This window comes from Hyla sarda, chromosome 2, assembly GCF_029499605.1.
Source record: "Hyla sarda isolate aHylSar1 chromosome 2, aHylSar1.hap1, whole genome shotgun sequence".
Taxonomy (NCBI): domain Eukaryota; kingdom Metazoa; phylum Chordata; class Amphibia; order Anura; family Hylidae; genus Hyla; species Hyla sarda.
The window spans coordinates 83663994-83681850 of record NC_079190.1 but is presented as its reverse complement, the minus strand read 5'-3'; the positions used below and the strand labels follow the sequence as shown (position 1 = coordinate 83681850).

General features: G+C 41.0%; 1 protein-coding gene across 3 annotated transcripts in view; it reads left to right on the top strand.

The window, feature by feature from the left end:
• The window catches only part of DGKA (diacylglycerol kinase alpha), a 218334-nt gene that overhangs the window by 172399 nt on the left and 28078 nt on the right, over positions 1–17857 (top strand). For all 3 annotated transcript variants that reach the window (XM_056562349.1, XM_056562351.1, XM_056562350.1), the window contains 11 exons: positions 4902–4951; positions 6079–6153; positions 7783–7902; positions 9174–9291; positions 10173–10261; positions 10473–10592; positions 12217–12315; positions 13658–13744; positions 14202–14275; positions 15455–15529; positions 15784–15869. In XM_056562349.1, the coding sequence (XP_056418324.1) occupies positions 4902–4951; positions 6079–6153; positions 7783–7902; positions 9174–9291; positions 10173–10261; positions 10473–10592; positions 12217–12315; positions 13658–13744; positions 14202–14275; positions 15455–15529; positions 15784–15869 (993 nt within the window). The remainder of the gene's footprint in view (positions 1–4901; positions 4952–6078; positions 6154–7782; positions 7903–9173; positions 9292–10172; positions 10262–10472; positions 10593–12216; positions 12316–13657; positions 13745–14201; positions 14276–15454; positions 15530–15783; positions 15870–17857) is intronic.

Here is a 17857-nt window from a genome sequence, read left to right as displayed (position 1 = left end):
TAGTACCGTCAATGGCAACATTTTGACCCTGAGAAGTTATTCCTGATAGAATAGGTACAACAATAAAACACTGAACGTAAAAGATAATATAAAAGCTACAAGGCAGTAGTATATATGCATAGGTTAAACCATGTGGGGATCTATAATAATATCATAAAATGAGTCATTACTTATATTAAAGGAGACATATCCTATCCACAGGAGAGGGGATAAGTTTTAGATCACAGGGGGTCCAACGATGGGACTCCCCACAATCTCCTTTACGGGGCCCCGGATCTCCCCGGGAGCTGTGCGTCACGACCCCCCTTCATATATCTCTATGGGAGAGCGAGCCATTCGGCTATCTCCGGTACTCCCTTAGAGTTATACATTTATGTTCAGAACGCTGGCTGTGCTAGGATTCGGGTGGCCGTGGTCATCACTCCCCCTCCATTAATGTCTATGGATAATATATGGAGGGGGTGGTCGCTTGTAATCCGGTATGGGGCAGAGTGGTCACTCATAAATCCAGCATGGGGCAGAGTTTGCTCCATGTATAGAGATTACTGGGGCACCGGGCCAGAGATTGTAGAGGTCCCAGTGGGGTAGGGGATAAGGTGCCTAGGAGCGGAATACCTCTTTAACTTTACCAGTCAGACCCATGGATTGTTCTTTCAGTATTGTCATTTTATGCATCACCAATGTTAGAACTAGGTGATTGAAATGTGTTCTTTAAATTAAATTCAAATAGTTTAAGAGGAACTATTTATCACAAGGTTAAGCCTTTCCCCATGGTGGCCAAAATCTCTTCACTAATATTACCCTCAGATGGGGCAACATGAGCACCCGCCTTTATTCAATATTTTTGACTGCCTCTATATGTGGGGTACTTCTTTTGAGTGTATTCCTTCCCATAAAAAAGCGGCTGTGGTGAGAGTCAACAATGTTGTACAAGGTGTGATCTTATCCCATTTTGAATTCACTGTGTTTTTCGTTATGGGTAGAAAAGTGCAGTTCAGTAGAAACCAAATAATTTTCTAACAATATCTTTAGGGCATCTGTAGAAGCAATTCTCAAAACGGGACTGTATGTATGCACATTACCTATAATCATCTCCACATCTGTATTTGTGTACATATACGTGTTGCTGGAAAAAACGTCCATGTTGGGAGTAGTAACATAGTTCAAAAAAAGACCAGAGTCCATCAAGTTCAACCTATAACCCTAATGAGTCCCTACTGAGTTGATATAGATATAGAATCCATAACCTGTAATGTTATTATTCTCCATAAATGCATCCAGACCCCTTTTAAATTATTTTACAGAGTTCACCATGACCACCTCCTCTGGCAGAGAATTCCACAGTCTCACTGCTCTTACAGTAAAGAACCACCGTCTGTGCTGGTGTAGAAACCTTCTTTCCTCTAAACGCAGAGGATGCCCCTTTGTTATAGATACAGTCCTGGGTATAAATAGATAATGGGAGAGATCTCTGTACTGTCCCCTGACATATTTATACATAGTTATTAGGTCGCCCCCTGAGCCTTCTTTTTTCTAAACTAAATAAACCCCAATTCTGATAATCTTTCTGGGTACTGTAGTCCTCCCATTCCCCGTATTACCCTGGTTGCCCGTCTTTGAACCCTCTCCAGCTCCACTATATCTTTCTTGTACACTGGTGCCCAGTACTGTACACAGTATTCCATGTGTGGTCTGACTAGTGATTTGTACAGCGGTAGAATTATTCCTTGTCGTGGGCATCTATGCCCCTATTGATGCACCCCATGATTTTATTTGCCTTGGCAGCAGCTGCCCGACACTGGTCTCTACAGCTAAATTTACTGTTAACTAAGACTCCCAAGTCCTTTTCCATGTCAGTTGTCCCAAGTGTTCTCCCATTTAATACATAATCCCAGCCCGGATTTTTCTTCCCCATGTGCATTACCTTACATTTATCAGTGTTGAACCTCATCTGCCACTTCTCAGCCCAAACCTCCAACCTATCCAGATCCATTTCTACCAGTGCACTGTCCTCTATTGTGTTTACCGCTTTACAGAGTTTAGTATCATCTGCAAATATTGCTATTTTACTCTTCAACTCCTCTACAAGGTCATTAATGAATATATTAAATAGAACAGGACCCAATACTGACCCCCGTGGTACCCCACTAGTAACAGTCACCCAATCAGAATAAGTACAATTAATAACCACCCTCTGTTTCCAATCACTGAGCCAGTAACTTACCCACTTACACACATTCTCCCCCAGTAGAATCCTCATTTTATGCACCAACCTTTTATGTGGCACCGTATCAAATGCTTTGGAAAAATCCAGATATGACATCCAGCTATTCCCCCTGGTCCAGTCTGGAGCTCACCTCCTCATAAAAACTTATCAGGTTAGTTTGACAGGACCGATCCCTCATAAAGCCATACTGATATGGAGTCATGCATTTATTTTTATCAAGATACTCCAAAATAGCATCTCTTAGAAAACCCTCAAACAATTTACATACAATGGAGGTTAAACTAACAGGCCTTTAATTCCCGGGGGGTCACCTTTTGATCCCTTTTTAAATATTGGCACCACATTTGCCATGTGTCAGTCCTGGGAACAGTCCCTGAATATTAAAAATAGGGGTCTGTCTATTCTATTACTTAATTCCTTTAGAACACCGGGGTGAATGTGATCTAGTAGTAGTATTGGGTGTTCTGGAGGTATTCTACATGGTGTGCTAGTCCACAAGTAGTCCAGCCAATTAAAATCAAGAAGAGAGCTGGGAATGCGCTGCCTGATAGCACTCCTCTGTGCTCTCTCCTGTCTGATAGTACTCCTCTGTGCTCTCTCCTGTCTGATAGTACTCCTCTGTGCTCTTTCCTGTCTGATAATACTCCTCTGTGCTCTTTCCTGTCTGATAGTACTCCTCTGTGCTCCCTCCTTTCTGATAACACTCCTCTGTGCTCCCTCCTGTCTGATAGTACTCCTCTGTGCTCTCTCCTGTCTGATAGTACTCCTCTGTGCTCTCTCCTGTCTGATAGTACTCCTCTGTGCTCTCTCCTGTCTGATAGTACTCCTCTGTGCTCTTTCCTGTCTGATAGTACTCCTCTGTGCTCCCTCCTTTCTGATAACACTCCTCTGTGCTCTCTCCTGTCTGATAGTACTCCTCTGTGCTCTCTCCTGTCTGATAGTACTCCTCTGTGCCCTCTCCTGTCTGATAGTACTCCTCTGTGCTCTCTCCTGTCTGATAGTACTCTTTTGTGCTCTCTCCTGTCTGATAGTACTCCTCTGTGCTCTCTCCTGTCTGATAGCACTCCTCTGTGCTCTCTCCTGTACTATCAGACAGAAGAGTAGTAGCCCACTCTCACTTACTGGACTTTGTCCATGCCTGTGCTTCAGCTTGGACAAAGCCATGATTTTATAAGCCATGATTTCTATAAAAAGGAAATAAAAATTTGTTATGAAGTATATTAGAAAGGTTCAATTTTTGCCAAGATGAACAACAGCAGATTAAAAGTTTTTGTATCTGACAGAGCCCAAATATGTACCAAGATTGTTCATTGTATCATTAGGCTTAACAAAGACCCACATGACAGGGTCGAAATGTTTCGTGTGAACCCAAAAGAAAAAACAGCTCCGTCACAGCCCTATATGTGTCTAAATGAAAAATCCTAATAAAACGTGGTTTAATATAGCAGGTATGTTCACTCCTATGGGTGGTGCTCTACGCCAATAACACAGGTAAAAGTAATAATCACAAAAAAGAGTAGTAGTAGCGGAGCAACTCATCCGGTATGATGGAGGTGATTCAAACGAGGAACATCGCAGTCAGGCGAGGGTGCAGGGGGAGGCTGAAGATGTTACGCAGGGAAGTCAGGCGTCGGGCCACAGCCGTATCGCACCTTTTGGTGCTTCGTCAGACCCCAGTCGAAACGTTTCCATTCACTGTACTTCATGTTGTTGCAATAAAGACTAGTTGATTGGACGTCTTACCCTTTGTCCATCACAAAGCTGGATTTTCACATAACAATAACCATGTATGATATTACAATATAAGATTGTGACATTACAATGGCAGAAAGTAACATTGCAGTGGGTGAATGTGACATCCAAATGCCTCATTTTGGCATGAAAAAAGCCCCTTGTGACATCACAATGCACCACTGTGTCAGGTTGTGACTTCAGAACGACAAAATGTTCCCTAATAACGCAGATCTGACAGCATAAGGTTTTCTTGAAGAACTTGCATGTTTATTGGCATCCAAAGCAGTGCAGACATCCAAACAAAACTTCTACGTTTCAACCTAAAATGTAACTGTTCGACTTTCTTATTACTTTTCATCACAATGGTCCATTGAAACATCACAATGCCGGAGTCATTCAGCCTCCCAGCTCAAGTATTGAAGTAACACTGTATTTGTAATATACTTATGTTTGTTGTAAGATTGTGTTCCAAATTCAATGAACCAACCTGTGTAAACAATCATTTGACTCTGTCAGTATGCTCTTTGACATTTGACAGCACTGTGTATATGGAACCTTTTTTCTTCTTGCTATATTGATACAATCTAAAACTATGCAGTTCTATTTAAGGGGTACTCCGGTGTTCCCTAGTCCCATCAAGATGTCAATTATTTTAGAACCCTTTAATACCCTATTAAAAACTCTGCAACCCTTGCCTTATGTCTTTCCATGACAGTAAAGAGAAATATAGCAGGACATCGCCATCTTTCTGTAAGATAGCAGTAATACAACTAGTTTAATGCACAGTGTTCAATATTTTAACTACGGGCTTGACCGCAATAGCTGTTGTGAACAGTGATGCATTGATAAGGGGTTTTCAGTCCGTTACACAGTAGGGATACTTGGTATTCATAATACTCAACTGTAAGTTGGTAATGATCGTTCTTTTTTTCCTTCACAGTCACCTTTAAGTTGTATGATAAAGACAGCAATGGACTTCTGGACAGCTCTGTGAGTGTCAGCATGTACTTTTACTTCTTCACCACCAGTACAATAACCTTTATTGCACATTCCAGATAACACTCATAATTCATATTCTTGATGTCAAATTCGTATGATTACGCAAAAATGATGGCATATCACTAGTATGTTTCACCTTGCAGAGGTTATGTAAAAGCATATTTTTTTTTATTATACCGTATATCCCGGCGTATAAGACGACTTTTTAACCCCGAATTTTCTTCTGAAAAGTCGGGGGTCATCCGGGTATAGGGGTCCGGCATAGGAATACTTACGATTATCGTGCCGGCTCCTGTGTGCGTATAACCATAGAGGCGCAGGAGGACCGGAGGAGGACGAGCGCGGCCGGGGCCTGGTGAGTGACCGGTGGCGCTCATCTACAGTGTTCCGATCACCGCTCCTCTGGTCCCGGGACTGCTGCTATGGTCCATAGGCCATAGCAGTAGATTGTGACCCCGGGCCGGAGGAGCGGTGACCAGAACACTGTGGGGGCAGCAGTACAGACATACAGCCTCCAGCCATACACTCTATATGGCTGGAAGTTGTATGTCTGTGGGGGGAGCTTCCTACTATTGTGGGGGGGGGGGAGCTGCCGACCTAATGTGGGGGAGCCGCCGACCTAATGTGGGGGAACATGCTGCCGACCTAATGTGGGGGAACATGCTGCCGACCTAATGTGGGGGAACATGCTGCTGACCTAATGTGGGGGAACATGCTGCCGACCTAATGTGGGGGAACATGCTGCCGACCTAATGTGGGGGAACATGCTGCCGACCTAATGTGGGGGAACTATAAGGTACTGTACATAGCGGTAGGAGGGGTAGTCTTATACGGCAAGTATATCCCAAACTCTATATTTTAACTGTAAAAGTTGGGGGTCGTCTTATACGCCCAGTCGTCTTATACGCCGGCATATACGGAATATATATATATATATATATATAATTTTTTTTATTATTTTTTTTTTTATTATAAGTGGTTATAAAAACCACTGGCAATGAACTGGTTAGTTATAGGAACTAGGCATAAAAAAAACATTAACTGTGTACCTTTTTGTTATGTGATTTAATTTTTCGGAATATTAATACTTGTTTCTTTTATCATTTCTTTTGCAATAGGAAGTGGACCGGATTATAACACAAATGATGAGAGTTGCTGAATACTTGGACTGGGATATTACTGAACTTAAACCAGTAAGTGTTTTGGCCTTTTGTTGAGTTGGTTAAATTCCACCAAAACTTTATCTCAAATGAATTGTGTTTTCAAAAGGCCCACATTTCAGATGAAATTGTGGATGGAACTCCAGGTCTTGTGAACTTGCCTAACATAAAAAGAAAAAGTTAATTTTCCAGTAACAAAAAACCTGTGTAGCTAACGTCCCTCTAAAAGCGGGGAGACTCTTAGGGTACCCCAGGTTTTCTCCTTCTTTTGCTCTCTGTCTTCTTCTCTTTCTTCTTCCTCTCTTTCTAGATTTGAGCGCTTAATGCTATACTCCCCTACTCACAAGGGACTACTTTGTGTGATTTATAGCCAATTGAATGCCCCTCCGTCTGATGTTAAATTACCATTTATGTTACGCTGGGAGGCGGACTTTCATACCACCTTATCTCTCCATACATGACACTCTTGCTGTGATTCCCTCAGCCGGGGTAGCTGGCAGGTCTCCCTTATGGAGAACTCACTCAAAATTCTACATAGAGCATACTATGTGCCTATACGATTACACAGGATCTTTCCATCCTCCTCGCCATTGTGCTTTCGAGGCTGTAACCATCTTGGTTCTATGCACCATATCTGGTGGTCTTGCCCATTGATCAGAACATTCTGGACATCTATAATCTCTCTCTTATGAGAGATTACTGGCTTTCCATGTCGTTTACACCCAACATTCTGTCTCCTTAGTAGTAAGCCATCCCGTATGCCTCATAAGCTTTTAGCTCAATTTATCCTTATGGCTGCCAGAATTCACGTGGCGGGGAATTGAAAGTCCTCTGTGCGCTCATTAGATAGGGTCATTGATCATGTAAATTCTGTTATTCTCTCTGAAAAACTTAAGGCAATGAGGGATGATGTAGTTATCTGTTTTAAACTTCTTCGGTCTCCTTGGATGTCCTCGCCCTACTGCCCTGACATTCGATATACTTTGTCCTTGTATTAGCTAGCTTGTACTGACAGCTCTGTCCTATATTCTAATTGTTATGTCAATTTATGTCCACGGTTTATTTATGTTTATTTTGTTTTATTCGGGTTTTGTCCCGAGCTGTTTGATGCTTATGCTCCTTTTGACCCTATAATAAAAATGTATATGTTTGATACTAAAAGGGGGAGACTCTAAAGGTATGCAGGAAGTTCCAGTTTTGTATAGAATACTAATATATAGATTTTCCAGTGTCTTGATGCAGGCCCCTGACACTGACCACTGTTCCCAGGATGTTCCGACAGTTGCTGCCCAGAGTGTCTCTGTAGCATATGTTTGTCTTGCTGTAGTAACAGCACAGCGTTTCCATTTGCCTGATTCTATATTGTGTGGCACTTCTGTCATTGTTGTACACCCCACACACATCAAGGACCACCATGCAGCATAAGTGTTCCATATCTGGGAACAGTCTAAGTGCAACTATTAATGTAGTTGATTGGAGACCAAGATTAATTGTGCTCCTTGTCACCAGCCAGTTGTGTATTCATTAATAAAGGTTTACACAAGGGGTGTAAGTCATCTACTGTTTTTAGCTAACCCTGAAATAACAAAAGTACAAAAAGTATAGATATAAAAGTTAACTGTTGTAAAGTACAATGTTGACATTTCTATTTTCTTTCTGCAGATGCTGGAAGAAATGATGAGACAAGTAGATTATGATGGTAATGGTACGGTTTCCTATGAGGAGTGGCTGAAAGGAGGACTCACCACAGTGCCTTTACTGGTGCTACTAGGAATGGAAGCTGTGAGTTGAAGAAGTTGGGTTTCTTATATATTTTGGGTCTTTGAGGTGGAGCATGCAAGGTGCTAAGTCAGGATGATATCCTGCATGAAAACCAAATGAAATTTCCAGCTCCAGGTAAATATACAACTTGAACTTTATTTAACCATCAGATTAAAATACACATTGATGTATTCTCGGTAAAAAAAAAAAACAAAGAAAACGTCAAATTCTTTTCCTTAGTTTTTCTGAGCGTACATCAATGTGTCTTTTTACCTCATGATTAAAGGGAATCTGTCTTCTGCAATTCATGTTCCAAACTTCTGACACTGTTAGATAGCTAGTTAGGGCAATGACACATGGTACCTTTCATATATCTGTCTTTGCTTCCATAACAAGCTTCTAGTGCCAAACCCTGTTTCCAGATCTAGGTTCTGTGCCATGCATATAAATTGTGCTCAGGTAGGAGATTTGCAAACAGGGCTTGGCTTCATGCTGACTGTCAATTAAGCAGAAACAGGGATGGGAGGTGGAGAGAGGAGGCAATCCAGCCTTCAGGGACTTGGGAACGTCTCTTTGACACTTTGCACCAAAGTATATAAAGACATTGCAAGCACTTATTTTTCTCCCGCTATTCTCCCCTCGTTTTCTGATGTTCGCTGCCTGCCGGGTCACAATGACAGTGTGAAAGGGGCCTAACAATTTCATCAGTTTGGAACATAAATTGTAGCTGACAGATTCTCTTTAAATCAAGTGCAAATTTTAAATTTACTTTGGAGCTGGAGGATTTGTTTGGGATTCTCATGTGTGCCCTAAAGTAAGGGTGCTTTACACATGCCATTATGCTGTTTATGAAGCCAAAGGGAGATGTAGAATTTGTCCTATATAATTCCCCTTACATTAGTATCTCCTCTATGTGAAAGCACGCTAAGGAATCCCATAAAAGTAATGTGTAGAGATGAGCAATATTTGCACTACTTGTACTTTTTTTCGGATGCAACAAATCGATTGCTGCTCTGTGAAGTTTAGATAAATTCAAACTTAATGTAAAGTCGCTTATCCTAAGGGGAAATTCCAAGAAAAACTTTAAAACCCCCAATAATGTCCATATATATAATAAGTCCTTTAGTTTTACAATGTAAATATATTGTAGATGTACAAGTAATATGATATAAAGTGTGGGGGTCATTAATGTAATATTATATGATTCTAGATGATTGGAGTTTTGTTTCACTAACAGGTCTTCATAGTTAACAGTTTTTATTGTTTTGCATTCCACTTATCATCGTGCACAGAATATAAAGGATGATGGGCAGCATTTGTGGCGTCTGAAGCATTTTAACCGCCCAGTGTACTGCAATGTTTGTGAAGCTCTGCTTTTCGGGGTCAGAAAGCAAGGCCTGTGCTGCACTTGTAAGTATACAGATCCCATATACTAACCATACTGTATGTAGGTTGTGTTTTGTTGTGATTGCAAGCACTAGAGGTAGTTAGAAAGCAAGAAGTAAGTAATATAAGAAAATTTTGTTCTATAGTCTGGAAAAAGAATGAATACTGTAACCTAAATGGGGGCTAAGCTACAGTAACCCAGCACGACCACTACCCAATGTACAGAGCCTTCTGCTTCTGGCTTAGTTTACTTAGTATTGCGGGGGCCATGGCTGTGGCATACAGCTGATTGGTAGGGGTACTTAGTGCTTAGAACCATACTGATCAGAACATTGATGGTCTATCCTGAGGATAGCTCATCAGTTAAAATGTTGTGGGAAAACCCCTTTAACCCCCTACAGTCTGTTGTCGTACAGTTCGACACAGAATTGTGAAGAGAAGGAGTAGAGACATGGCTCACACATAGGCAAAATGGACCAGACATGCCCCATTTACCTTAACTGGAAATGTTATGGGCATTCTCTGTGACATTTGCAAAGGTGATTCCACAGCTATTGTAAATGGTTTCTTATCTATACATTGGTGTTACCTTTAGGTGTAAAACTGTACAGATCACTGCCTCTACCTTATGATCACAGTCAGTCTCAGCTTAGTTCTAATGACAAAATTGAAAACTGCAAGATTTTAAAATTATAAAAAAAATATAGATAGTAAAATGGAAAATTAGAAAAAACACCAACAAAAATTCTTAAAGTATGCATAACATAAAAGTTGATTTAAACAATGTTATTTTCTGATTACACATTCCCTTTAAGAGAAGAAAGGTTTATTGTAGTACACTAGGTACTGTACACCCTTTAGCATAGGAACACACGTATGTGTAAAATCTACATTTTTCTCTGCAGTTTGTAAGTTTACTGTTCATGAACGCTGTGCTCGTAAAGCACCGAATAACTGCATCAGCACTTATGCCAAGTCCCGCAAAGATGCCAGTGTAAGTGTCATGACTGTAGCCCAAAGTCACTACGTATGCTACCATTGCTTGTATCTTTTCTGGCTCAGTTGTGGTGTCTTTGTCTTATCTGTTGGCATCAGCTTTAATTTCTCCCATCACTATTTGTTTTGTGTAGCCACTTTAAGACCTCACCTTTTACATTTTATGTTCATTTGGTTAACATATTATATTTGTATTTCTGTTGCTACAGGGACAGACTCATATATGGGTGAGAGGGGGCTGTGAGGCCAACAAGTGTGACAAATGCCAGAAAAAGATAAAAAGCTTTCAGAGTCTAACTGGTCAGCGCTGTGTCTGGTGCCATACAAAGGTAACAATTCTGCTGTTCCAAACATTTACGAAGTATTGTGAATATTAATAAGACCACTGCTGCAGAACCTAATAGACTCAGTAACACTGTACCTAATATTTACAGTATGTGAGTGTACATTCACATGGAAAGTCATAGATAAAGGGGTATTCCTGTGATATTCACTTTTCCTCACTTTTCCATCCAGTAGAGGCTGCCATTGAGACTTTTTACAGTGAGACTTCCTGTTTACGTCGCCCTTTTGCAATCTGGCTTAATTCTGCAGTGTACAAGTCACCAGCTACCCTGAGTATGTTAGCACAGGGGGCATGACGCAGTGACATCATTGTGATGACTGTATTTGGCTGCTGATGTCCTCACTGAGCCCTTGATGTATCATAAGCTGCAGGTTTAAACCAGCCTGCAACCTAAACCTATGAGCGTAGATGGTCGGGCAATATTTTTGAACTGTTAACACATCCTAATGTGGTGAGGGTGTGATGAGGGCAGATGGAATTACCCTAGGGGCAGATGGCATTAACCCCTTGTGTTCGTGATGCCAGGGCGTGGTTTATCCTCTACACCACCCAAAGGAATACCGCAGGATCCTGGGCTAGGCACGGGGGCAAATAATGACTCAGACGCCAAGTTACGGAACAACGGCAGCTTTACTGAGTCAGATAGATGTAACCATCTATACAGCTTGGCTAGGCCCACTGAAGTGACCAGTGACTACAGAGACCTTAGGGCTTGCTGGGACTTATAGTGGACTTGGACAATTTGGATGCAGGCCACACTGACTTGAGACAGTCATAGTCAAGTCAGTCAGTCATCATGACTTCACCCCTTCTGTAGCTTACCAGGCTTTGACTTAACCTGTGGGGCAATGGACTTAAGAATCCGTGGCTGCTTGACTGACTTTAGGCCTCCTCTGGACTCCAGACACACACCTTACTGCAACTCAGCATACAAGAGCATAAGAGAAAGAGCTAGCTCCACCCAGGGCTTATATGGGGAGACTAGGAGGGGTCCCTTAGGTCACATTGTCACTGATACCTCACTGGGTTACAATCACATGACAACAGGGTAATCACATGACAACAGGTCTTAAAGCTATAACACATTATATGTACATTTAGAGATAAATATACAAGAGGACAGGTAAAAGGGTGCCCAGGGGTCAGTGCATGGAGGCTGCCGGACAGGGCAGCTAGAGTACAGGGGTGCAACTCCTGTACTGGGCCACCGCACTAAGGTTGCACTTACATTTGAAAGTGGTGATTTTCCAAGACAGTGAGCCCTATTGCATACACTATGGTGGTAGGTATGTCATTGACTGCAGTAGCATTTCAATAACAATCTGCTGGGCCTCAAAGTTTTTAGAATGGAATCATAAACCTATACATTCAGTTGTGGATGGATATTCCATTAAAGTGTAGAAGTCACTGATATTTTGGGTTTAACCCATTCCTGCACTTACATTAAGGGTAGTTTGTGCACTTTGACAGGCACTGCTGCACTCCTGCTTCAAGTACCAGGATTGGAGAAAACTTAATTATTCACTCTGCTATAATCTATCTAACCTTACAGTTATTAATATAGTTCGACAAAGCTAGATGCACTAATACATACTTTTTTATTTTAGGTTCATGATGAATGTGTTTCCATGATTTCTCCTAAGTGTGATGGTGGGGTATTGCGGGACCACATATTACCACCTTCCTGCATTTATCCTGTAATCTTGGTGGGTTTATTAGTAGATATAAGTATATGCATACGTATATATTATATATATAAGTATATATTTCTGTTGTGGTTATTTTTACCTTAAAAATATATAAAAAAAATATAATCTGTTTTAAATATATATCCTTAATGGGCTATCTAGTATAGGTAATCCCTTTTGGTTTGAAAGGTAACTCAAGATATCCTGACAATTAGCTGAAAGGGTGTTCCAAGTCCCATGAAAACCACAAGGGAAGTAAAGTATTACACAATTCCCAATAAAATGAATGGGCCATCCATGTAATGAATAAACTTGTTTGGTCATTCAAATTAAAGACACTCTTTGTAGTTGCTCACCCTGAATGCAGAGCCCACCCCAGCTCTGTTAACTCAGACTATCCCAATAGCTTATTTGATAATTGGTAATTAACCCCAAACCACAAGACCGCTAAACATGTCTTGTGATTTGGCACCAAGACATTAACACTAGATCGTGTCATGTAACTTGTGAGGTGCAGCCTCAATGGATTAGATTTGTTTGTCCAGCATATTCCCCAGATGTTCCATTGGATTGAGATCTGTGGAATTTGGAGGCCACTACCTTAAACTCTTTGTTATGTTCCTCAAACTAATTATGACATTTTTTTTGCTATTTAGCAAGAAATATTAAAAAGGTTTTCCTAGTACAACATTGCCCATAGCATCACAATGGCTTTGCTAACTTGACTTCCTCCCATATTGAAACCTCCTGGTGCCATCTCTTCCCCAGATAAGTTATGCACATACACTCTGCCAACCACATGATGCAAAATAAAGAGTTATTCTTCACACAATTCTTTCCTTGTTTGATAGTCTAGTTCTCATGCGATTATTGTAGGTTCTTTCAGCGATTGACTGGGGTCAGCATGGAGTGAAGCTAGCATCAATGAATCTTGTGCACCCATGACCCAGGTGCCAGATCACACTTTGGTCCTTCCTTGGACCACTTTTGACAGGTACTACCCATACTGAGAGCACCCTACAAGTACTGGCGTGTTGGAGATGCTCTTACCCTGTCATCAAACCATCACAATTTGACAAGACCTGCTCAGATCCTTAGGCCTGCCAATTTTTATGCTGCCTAATATATCTTACCCTTGACAGGAGGTAATCAATGTTATTTCTCTCATCTGTCAGTGCTTTTAATGGAATGGATGATTGGTTATATTTTACACATCTCATCTTTGCATTTACTGTTATCTTTATTTTCTTTGATTTGCTTAAACCTTTTATACAGCACAGATGTTTTCCTTATTGTTTTATTATTCAGTTTATTATCGTTTACTACATGTATTCCTACTTTTCTACTTTTTCATGCACAGGAACGACAGAACAGCCAAAAGAATCTTATTGCTGCCTCAGAAGAAACTGCACAGAGCTTCAGTTCAGCAGAAGGACAGGCTTTACGGGTAAAGCAGTCTTCAATGGCATTCCATAAGAAAAAAGCCTAGGGGAGTGCTGTAGTGCTCTTTAAGTTGTTTCCTTTATGAAGACAATCCTTTTTTTAAGGAAGTCACTAGGTGATCAGCTGACAACTATAGATTCTGCTTCTCTAACCCCATGTCCAGGTGAAACCATATCTGGCCCTACAGTATCATGCAATCTCTGCATTTGTAGGATTACATGTCAGCCATTTAGATGAATATCTGTACATCTAATGTATGGACCCACTGGGTCTGCTAGAGTGACCCCTGTGAAAGAGTGGTTCTTTATCCTAACTTCAAGAGGGGTAGCCACAAGCTGAAAACCCCTCTCTATGACTTCCATGTGCCATAAAAGAGAATATTGATATGTTTTGTCTTCATGACACAGTCCCTTCAAATCTTTTAACAAATACCTGATTTAAATTTTTTTTTATGTTTTTAGATAATACCAATTGCAGACACACGCCCTTTACTTGTCTTTGTCAACCCAAAGAGTGGAGGAAAACAGGGAGAGAGGTGAGGGCATATAAACTAAATATTATCATTTTTGTTTGTGTATAGAGTTTGAGAAAATATAATAACCCACAGACAAAATATTTCCTCTCTGATGTGATGTACAGGTTTCTTTTCCAGAGTTATCTGTTCATTAGTCACTGTACAGATATAAGAACAACTAACTCCTCCAATATATTGGTTTGCTTATTATGTGTATATAAACTGCTGCATTCACACTAGTAATCCTGCGTGTTACAATAAATAATTTTATTTGAACTTTACGTAAATGGTCCAACACAAAAATAAGTAATACTCTCTCCACATCTTTCTCCGAATCTCTCAGTAATGGTACATGGCAATTCACTGTTTACCGGGACTTAATACTATATCATTGACATTGCATTCTTCTTGTGATTGTACCTACACCAGTCACCCTGGTATTGCTTATCTTCTACCATATTACTTCATTGTCATTCATTGCTCCATTGCTCTGGAGTCACTGTGATTCTGTTTTGTATGTTTTCCCTGTTTTCTTTTAATAAAAATTTTTTTGAATGAGAAAAAAAAAAGTAATACTAAACACGCCATCGAGATATTCTTGTCAGTGTGGAGTTATACATTTATTGACAACTAATTAATTGAAGAAATTGATTACCACCATTACATATTTTACCATTAATACATATATGTTACATAGGTAATATTTAAAACTATATTTTGAAATCCATGTGTTGCATTCTCAACAGCCATAATATTGACTTCACTTATGATTTATGCTGAGCTAGATATACTGTTCATGGTTTATTAAATGAGTTGTCAGAGATAAATTAAAGAAAAAAAAATCACAGCATGCTAGTATTATGAAATAATAAAATACGCTATACTAACCTGTCTGCCGCTTGAGTCTGGCACTGTTGCTTTAGCCCCACTGCTGATTCTATTTACTTCCATGGATGATGGATTATTCTACTGATCACAATCTGAACACACTGAAGACTACTGCTAAGGCTCCAGTGTGATCGAAAAAACATCAGTAGAGCAGGGAGAGCACATCATCTAGGTTATTAAACAGAGGTAGTGGGGAGGATCAGGCTGGTGGTATATTATAGTTTAGTTATTTTTATACAATTTTAATTTTCTATAGAATATATGTAATGTATAATGCAGATTGTCTCGCTTTGTCTCGCTTATCCACTGCAGAGTTCTTCGCAAGTTCCAGTACCTGCTGAACCCTCGACAAGTATATAATCTACTCAAAGGGGGGCCTGGACCTGGGTAAGAACAGAGAAGGAAATATTGTTAAAATATATACATAATATACCTCTGGGAACTAGCTGCTGTTCTCTTATTTCTGTTTGAAAATAATTAACGTGGGCACAGTCATTTACGCATTTTTGTATGTAGACAAGATATAGAACCAGTGGACTCGTTTAACTACTTTTCTTCTAAAAAAGTATATGATATAATGTCTTTTGTAATAAAACCGTGCTAATACTGTAAAAAGTAAATTTACTTCTGTTTATTACTAGTCTCAATTTTTTCTGGGATGTTCAAGACTATCGGATTTTAGTGTGCGGAGGGGATGGTACTGTTGGATGGATTTTGGATGCTATTGGTAAGAGAAAAGTTACTTTTTTCCCCTTTTTGTCAGGTATTAAAGAACATTTCATATAACATCTGAACTGAAACTGTGAAACTTATAAATTACTTGTACCCCTAGTTACTGAACCACACATAATCATGATAAGAAAAAATGCAGACAGCAAGAGTACATAGTCATACCTCTTAAGTGTTCCCTTTATAGGACAGTCCTTACTTTTGACCCTCTGTCTCTTGCTGCTCCTGAAATGTACCACTTTTACCTCAGAAATAGATGTGCATTAAAGGGGTACTCTAGTGAAAAACCTTTTTTTTAAATCAACTGGTACCAGAGGAACAAGTCCAGAAAGTCTAAACATGCAGCTGAGGCCGCGAGGCAATCGTCTGAGGAAGACTCATCTTCGGATGAGAGCCACGCCAGGGCCAGTAGCCATTCCAGATGGAACTCCAGTGTTCCTACCCCTCTGGTTTCTAAACTTTCCACACATGCTGCCAAAGCCCTCAGTCGATTCTCTAGGTTGGCAGAAGCTCTGGAGGTCCCTTCACCTGAGCCTTTTCCCCCTATGTTTTCGGGGTTGCCCGAGCCCGGAGGCGCTGTTCACCCCCGCAAGCTTCCTGCCACACTCAGAAGTTCACTAACCTGCTGAGTGCATTCACCTCCTGTCAAACTATGATGGTGACTTTAATGCTGTTCCAGATCCAGGAGTCGATTGCACTGGCATGGTGGACACTGGCTCTCCTGGTCTTGTTGCCTGGAGTACGGCGTTGTCTCTTACTGAGGTATGGCACTGGAGGCATCCGTCTGACCCACTGTTCTCCTTCTATTCAGCGGCCCACAAAACCTTCTCCAGAATTGATCTGGCGTATGCTTCATTCGATCTTCTGTCCATGGTAAGAGATGTCACATATACCTGATCTCAGATCACTCAGCTCTTATACTTACCTTATCGTTAGGCCCTTGTCGTTCTTCTAAACTATGGTGCATGCACCCTGGCTGGTTGATAGCGGCATCCTTGCTTGTCGCCCACAATTGTTTTTGAAAGCACAATGGGTCTCACCCTGAAAAACTGGTGCAGTGGGACACTTATAAGGTGCATGCAAGGGGTGCTTTCATGACAGGGGTTGCGGGGCAGAGAAGTGCTTATTCTGCTAGGGAGATGGCATTGCAGGTGGAGGTAGGGACTTTGGAGGCCGAGATGGTTAGGGAACCCAACCCCCGAGGTGGAACGGGAGTGGGCTAAAGCACAGAATGCTTTACTGATTAGTCAAAAGGAGCAAATTCAAGAGAGGTTGGACAGGGAGGCGGCCCTTTTGAATGTGGAGAAAAAAATGGCAAACTGTTGGCATATTTAGCTAGGGAGAGTAGGCTAGTAATATCTATTCCTTGTATCAAGGGGGGATACTGAGGTGTTGGAGACAGACCCTTTAGTTATTAATGGTGTTTTCCCGGCCTTTTATAGTTGTCTATATGCTTCCCGTTTATCAGCGGTTCCAGAGGGCTAACCCCCTTTATGCAGGGACTTCCCCTTAAAGCTTTAACTGAAGTACAGGCATCTGCTTTAGATGCCCCTTTTTCTGCATATAAGGTTTCTCAAGCTATTGCTTCACTGCAGTCAGGGAAAACTCCTGGTTTGAATAGGATGGTTGGGGACTTGTACAGGGTGAACAAGGAGTAGCTGGTTCCTCTCTTGCTAAATCTCTTTAGCGTTGCTGCAGAGACTGGGAGCTTCCAGACTCCATGCGGGGGGCCCTGATAGTAGTTCTTCCGAAGCCAGGTAAGGATCTGACTCTACCAGAGTCGTACCAACCGATTTCTCTTCTCAATGTTGATATTAAACTTTTACCTAAGATTTTGGCTAATCGTTTGAGGGGGGTCATGGGGTCCATTGTTCACCCTGATCAGACTGGATTCATGCCGGGGTGAGCCACATATATTAATGTTAAACATCTACATCTTAATATAGCTGCTGCGGAGAGGGACTCTTCTCCGGGCTATGTGATCAG